The sequence below is a fragment of the Phoenix dactylifera genome, chromosome 16, assembly GCF_051530095.1.
Source record: "Phoenix dactylifera cultivar Ajwa chromosome 16, Ajwa_hap1_PhDact_Kaust_v1.1, whole genome shotgun sequence".
NCBI classification, from domain to species: Eukaryota; Viridiplantae; Streptophyta; class Magnoliopsida; order Arecales; family Arecaceae; genus Phoenix; species Phoenix dactylifera.
This window is the reverse complement of record NC_143205.1, coordinates 9,238,515-9,245,587: the sequence shown is the minus strand read 5'-3', so window position 1 is coordinate 9,245,587 and position 7,073 is coordinate 9,238,515. Positions and strand designations below refer to the sequence as shown.

The window sequence follows — 7,073 nt, the reverse complement described above, 5'->3', positions numbered from 1 at the left end:
ATCTCAATCATTTCGTCGGGAGGAAAAACACTTTCATAATCCTATTCACCCATGAATATATCATAATAATACAGCTTGTCAGCCTGGATAGTACATATTTCACAGCCATAGTAGATGCTCCAAACAGAGACTCCTGATTATTAAAGTTCGTATTTTAACTAGAAAAATTGGTCTCTTAAATGGCATCATTAATGTTTTTATTGCTCATTACATGGCAAGCTGCATCTTCGCAGAACTACTCCGAGCATTAAAGCGAATGTCGCAATCTCCTTGTATTTGTGTCACTAACTAGCTACAAGGCAAATTATGGATGGTTATTCAAACAGAGGAGAACAATAAACGAACATTATTGGAAACAAAAACAAGCAACTTCAACATTTATATTCTCTCTGCATGAACCACAGTCGTAACTATGCCAAAGCACACACCTAAACTTTTGAACAACACTAGTCCCACAGAAAAGTTGTGGAGGTAACTATTACCATAGAAGATATCCTTGATTTACACAATTACGGACATGCTTTTTCCTGCAACATTGAAATGGCAGCTTTGTCTGTAAACCAAGTGAACTTACCATCCTCAAGTGAAACCATCTCAACAGGCAGCAAATCTGAAGAACTTTGTTTGCTCCCTAGAGCCTTATGCACTGCGCCAGCTTTACCAGATCCAGCAACCACAAGTGCAGCATACGCTGATGAGTTAATTACTGGGAGTGTGAATGTTATTCTCTCCAGCGGTGGCTTTGGGGAGTCCTTAATGAAGGTTACCCACCGCTGGTTTTCATTGAGGAGAGGGTGCCCAGGAAAAAGAGAAGCGACATGACCATCTGGGCCCATTCCCAACAGCATCAGATCAAATTTTGGGAACCCAGTTGCCGAGGATACTGCCACCACCCCCGTCTTAACCAGTTGTTTCAGGCAGGTCTCATAGTCATCAGCAGCACCCTCAGCTGATAAGGAGTCATTGATAGCATAAACCTGACCTGGAGGAATTGGGACCTATCATTTGAAAAATAAAACAATGATCACCAATGCAGTTCTCACCTATCATTACATAGAGCATTAAGATAGACTTCAAGCATTTGTAATTGAATGTGTCCTCATCACTTTGGTATTTTCTACGTAACGGAAAATGATTTCAAATCATAACTGAACAATACAACAGGAAAAAATGGAGCTGAGAAGTCAAAACTATGTATGCTAACTCAACCAACAAAACATTGAGTTGATAGTTGCAACCAATCAAAAGATCTATCTATTTCAGATGAACACTAAACCAATGATTATTTTTCACTAATCTAAAGATTCTTACCATTCCATTTACCATCTTTTTAAAATTCATTAGAAATTTTAGCTCTATTCCATTCCTCAACTGGTCAAAATAAAACGGTGACTGAATTGACTGAGTCAAGCAGTTCAAAAAACAAAGAAAAAATGCATTGTGATCAAAGTATGATATATTTATGACATTATTAATAATCTTTAGTTTTCATTTCTATGCGAGTCAGTCAAGTAATTGAATCAGTTTAGTAGTGTACTAAGCTCTTCATGCCCTTTGGCCACAATTCTGAAACCATTCTTATTATCTTTCACGAAATTATTTCTTCCCGATCTATCTTGTATCCATCTTTGGCGAAGGTACAGAGAGCAGGTTCTTCCTCCTTTGTACTAGCAGCATATCATTCTGATTTTTCAGTGTGCCGTCTTTCATATTCATCTCGGCAACTCCACACCCTTCAATCTGGTGCAAGCTCTGATCTAAAAGTATGATCAACTCTGTGTCAGTACGATAGTATATTTCACCGAACCACTCTCGATTGCAAGTTGATGGCCCCTCCCGAGTATGTTTATAAACCTTGCTTTTTCAGTCCCGTGTTTCATTTTTGTCGAGTCAGAAAAAAAAAAATCTTTCTATTAAGCTTTGCATGATGGAATTTGGTGTACTTTCAGTTGTTAATAATTTTGAGTATTCTAAAAGGGTACTTGTGGGGTTTCCTTTGGATCTGTTCAGTTCAAATGAGTTAGGCACCTAGTAAAAATTGAGACAATCAAGGAGTCTATAGGGTAATGTTGTGAAAGAAAAGGGAATGGGTTATTTATTTGTATCTAAGCACTTTTCTGTAAGGGTTACCCACCGGGGGAGAATTTCACTTCATTTATTGTTTGTATGGGAGCTAGATGGTCGAGCTCAAATTGAAAATAAAACTACAATGTCAGATGATACAGAAAGCAAGAAGCCGAGAGGATGGATACTGAGATCAAGCAGATTCAAGAAAGAGCTGAATAGGGCTGTCAAACATGCGAATTATTCATGAGTAGCTTGCTTTCAGCTTGATATTCTGCTCAACATCAGCTTGCTTGGATTTTGAGCTTGATATAGATCAAACATTAAATTAAAAAAAAAAGAATAATACTAATTTTCCAAAAAGAAATATTTTAAGATATTAAAGCTTTGGCTGAAAAGGATGAACTCAGCCATTAGATTAAGATCTAATGAAGCAAGCAATGAATTGATGGGAAAGGCATAGGCTGAATCTAGGTGCAAACCCTCCACATTATCCTCTCTGGCTCCCTCAGTAATGGCAGAGCCATCATCTTCTAATGTTTCTCCTATCCCTCTCCCTAGCCCTCACTCCCAGTGGCTGTTGAGAAGGGGGTCCCCTCTATGGTCAAGCTCCTACAATATTTAGAAGGGATGAAACACCAGCAAGAAAGCATAGATATGATGTCTGAGAGAGGAAGCAAAATCTCTTTCACCCAAGTCATTGGCTCAGTAATCCTACTACCCTGTCTCTCTCATTCCCTTTTCCTTGAAAGTCTGATACTCTGATGAAAATCTCACATCTCCTTGATTCTATTGGTGATCGAGACTTGCATGAAGGTGTCAATTTGTCCAATAGCTGCCCCTTCATCTCCTCTCCTATCTTTTAGTACCTCCACCACTCCTCATAATGTACTCGAGCCTAGTTGTAACCATCAAGCAACCACAAGCAAAGTTTGACCTGATATTTTTAGCATACGAAAACCAAGCTTGAGTTGACTCAAGATATATAAGTGTAGCTCAAGTTAGTATTTCAGCTCGTCTCAAGCTCAAGCTGTGCATAGTTTAATTTTGAGCCCAAATGAGTTGGCAGGGCCTGACTTGCTCATGTTCAGTTAGTTTATACCCTTGATTTGAGCAACATATTGAAATCTTACAAGAGAATAAATAGCTGATGCCTGTAATGAACTTGACATGACAAACTTTTTAAACATAATTGTAGATCTGTGTAACTACATGCCCTTGTTCCCACCGTGAACACCTACTTGAACTCTATCGAAATCCACAGAAGCCTAATGTTCTCTTGGCATCCTTGCACATTGATAAGGATGCTCTTAAACAATACATTGGTTGAGAAATCACAAGGTTTTCTGTCATGGAAAGGGTTCCTTTAATAGATTTTACCAAGGCCAAACAGTTTGATGAACAAGTATGAAAATAGAGTTTAAACTCTTAGCAAGCAGAACTAAAGGACTGAATGACAATTTCTTTTCGGAGTTGCTTCCCTTATGGCCTAACGATGAGATCCAGGCCAGGTTACATATCTTTTGCCTTTCCACAATGTCATAAGCTATTAGGCTAGTAAATGCTACAAGGTAAACAAAGTTAATACATTGACAAAGAAAAATAAGTGTGGTTCCTTCATACCTACAGTGTCAAGTCTAGTTGCCACTAAATCATAACATAAAACCAGTATATCAACAATACAGTGGTTGACACAAAAAGATATGGATGGAATGACACAATCAGGTCATTTGTTACAACTGTCACTAGAAGCCACTAGAAGCCTATACTTGGTCAACATTGTAAAGAAGCAAGAGATTTCAAGATAGATGCTTAAGTTGATGAAGCCTGAGAACAACTGACTTTGGGAAATGGAGAATTGTTCACAGCAGTGGAAGCAGACCCCAAATTTATGTTCATGATTTGGTTGGATCAGAGAAATCAAGGTTATGCTAAAAACAGCCTTATGATATCTCAACAGATTTAAATTACAATCCAGTAGTAGCTAGATCATGGAGTACAATTTGCAGCCAAAGGAAATGGAATGTAATGGTGTACAATGTTGCCATGGTGATGAGCACTTCGGTGTGTAGATATGGGCATTACTATAAGACATCATTAAAGGTTCACTTTAGCCTATATTGGATTATCAGTTAAATAGTAGTCTATCTAAGGCCATTTTCAGTTCACTACAGGTGGTCGGAAGTAAAGCCTGTAAGTTGCCAGAAGTGATTTCAGACCAATCTTAGTTGAACTGACTTCAACACTTTTTTTGGGAAGTCAAGATATAAATCAAGACATAAATTAGGCACTTTCTTGACCACTCCCACCAATCCAAACACGTGGAAGTTGCTTCTTTCATTTGACCTTCTTTCACTTTTGGACACTTATGGCGAACCATGCATGCCCTAAGATATTTTTATTGTGATAATTTATTCACTTATGCTTTATCTATAAGCCTATAAACTGTAAGTATCCTTGATCCCATACGATCAGCAAAATTTGCTCGAGCACTTCCCTTGTTTTGGAGGTTTGATAACCTTGAAATGGTTGATTTTTTCCTTGAGCTATGGCATCAATGTGTATAGTTAGTTTAAAAGTCTGTGAGGAAGAAATATTGGTTCTTCTCCGGAGTGAAAGAAGAGGGAACAAGCTTTCCCTTGAAGCTAAGCAATGTTGTGCAAGGGTTTCCCAACAGAAGACAAAAATTTAAATAGATTTTTGCTGTTCTTCTACCAAAAATGTTTCAAAATCACAATAAATCAAATACTAATTGGATGGTGGCAAATCTACACTATATATATAAAATAATTTGTCAACAAGCAATCACAACCATGGGATCTAATTCAAAGCATTTTCCATTAAGAACCACATTAATTAGATCATAACAGCACTACCTCCCTATCTAGCATGGAAATAACACTAGATACTACCTGATATTCCATCCCCAGATCTCCAACAAAGATCTCACAACCAAATATGCACTAGATTTTCCACAATGCTTTATAATTGTCCACCATAAGATCTAGTGAGATTTATAAGCTAGTGTTGATCCAAGTTTTCTTTGCACTCAATATCTTTTTTTTTCTGAAAACTGGGATGGCAGAAATCCCAGCCAAAATCTGGGTGAAGGCGAGACTGGAAGCCAAGTCCTTGGTACCAACTCCCAAATACTTCACCAGCTGCACTACTTGGCACCTTCTTTCCATTCAATATCAACAACCTCTTCCCACAATAAAAATTCAATTAGATCTATGTGATCCCAATCATCACTTTTGATATCTCATCTGGATCCATTCGCTATAGACATCCCTATATGGTCACAATGGTCTTGTTAGCCTTTCTCTGAAACATATCTCTGTCTTTCATAGAATATTCCCCTCTGCTAGTCCACGATTTTTTGCATGACCATATTTAAGGGTGATTTGGGTTTATGAAGCCACCTAACCCATATCCACATATGATTTAGGCTTTAATTAATCTAAAGAATCAACAACTTGGTCCATCTAAGGTAAAGTGTTCATTTAAAGGTCCACCGTCCACCTAAGGTGCTTTTACTACTCATCCTTTTGACATTTTTAGTTGCGAGATCCTACTAGATCAAAGGATGATCATCAGGTTTGATTGCCAAGTCAGAATATTCCAACACATACTCAGTCTCCAGGTTTCAGAAGCAAGTGCAACTCGGGACGAATTTAAGTCAAGTCCTATTATTTCACCCATAAATAGCTTTTTTGTATATGTTATAATGAGTCTCTTCAGGTCAGAATATGGATCATGTCGCAATCAAATTTTGGTTTGTCTTGAGTCTAAATCTTAACCTCCTCATGCAGGCACAGAACGAAGTAATTCGAGCAAGACATAATTTTCAACACAAATTTGCACATTCTTTTCTACTAATTCTACAAAAACTAAGAATTATGGCAACTACAGCAAAGTAGTGGGAGGGTCTTATGTACCTTAGAAAGAAACACATCATAAGCTAGTTTATAGTTGCTATCAGCGTGGTCCTTCGGCACCACCCTCTCATCCACCCAGAAGACGTGCCACTTTGTCCAATCCACCGATTCCAGATACGGAGGCTCCACCAACTTCCTACAATCTCAGAGACTTTTCAAAACTCACATCGAAGAGAACCCTAGAGATTTCAAAGAAAACGACAATCCGAGCTAAATACCTGAGGGATTTGATGAGAGACCCGCCGGAGATAACCAAGGTGAAGGCTCCCCTCTCTTGGGCATACTTCTCCGACAGCTCCGCCGTGTGCTTCGCCAGAGAGACGGCAAGCTCCTCCTCGCTCTCGAAGACCAGAAGCTCCTTCTTTCCCGTCGTCGTCTCCACCTCGACGGAGGTCGCTTCGGAGGCCATGGCGGAGATAGGTCTCCGGCCGGATCGGACGGGGTTCGGCGAGCCGGCGAAGAAGATCCTTCTTTCTGAGAATAAGGTTTTGGCCGGAGAGAGAGACCGTGGGATCGCCGGAAAGCTACGGGCTGGTGGCGGGCGCGGCCGGTGGTGGGAGGGGAAGACGGCGGGAGAAGGGGAGATGGCGAAGGAACCCATGTTAAAAGATGCAGTTGGATGGCGAGCGGTGGCATCAAGTGGACCGGTATGCTAATTATAGCCGTCGAAATCTAGATGGACGGCAGATGACGTGGATCTGAAAGCGAAATAAAATCTAGCTGACTTTTACGGAAAGGACGATGGTTGTCTCTTTTGCCGGAAAGAAGGATTCACCTTCCTTCGCGGGAATACCGTTGGATCGCGCAATATCGACTTCGAGAGCTGTGCACACGATTATAGGAACAGTTCAGATCGCTTTGAGATCTATGCGGCGCACCATCCAACGGCCGAAATCGTGAAAGAACATTATCCATCGTTCGCGCGAAAGATACAACCCGAACGTGATAAGTGCACTAAATGGGGTTCACTATGTTACACAGATGGAGGATTGGAGGCCTATATCTCAACAAATATAGTAGTGTCATTTTTTTTCAAAAATATATACTATTAGTTTTAATATGATAATTATG

At 39.7% G+C, this 7,073-nt stretch overlaps 1 protein-coding gene across 1 annotated transcript; it reads right to left on the bottom strand.

Annotated features, from left to right (window-relative positions):
- Window positions 1-346: 346 nt before the first annotated feature.
- LOC103723374 (putative 6-phosphogluconolactonase 4, chloroplastic) lies at window positions 347-6,628 on the bottom strand. The gene is made up of 3 exons (XM_008814266.5): window positions 6,221-6,628; window positions 6,003-6,138; window positions 347-998 (listed from the first exon to the last, which is right to left on the bottom strand). The coding sequence occupies exons 1-3, from the start codon at window positions 6,601-6,603 to the stop codon at window positions 510-512; spliced, it is 1,008 nt and encodes a 335-aa protein (XP_008812488.3). The 5' UTR covers window positions 6,604-6,628; the 3' UTR covers window positions 347-509.
- Window positions 6,629-7,073: the final 445 nt, after the last annotated feature.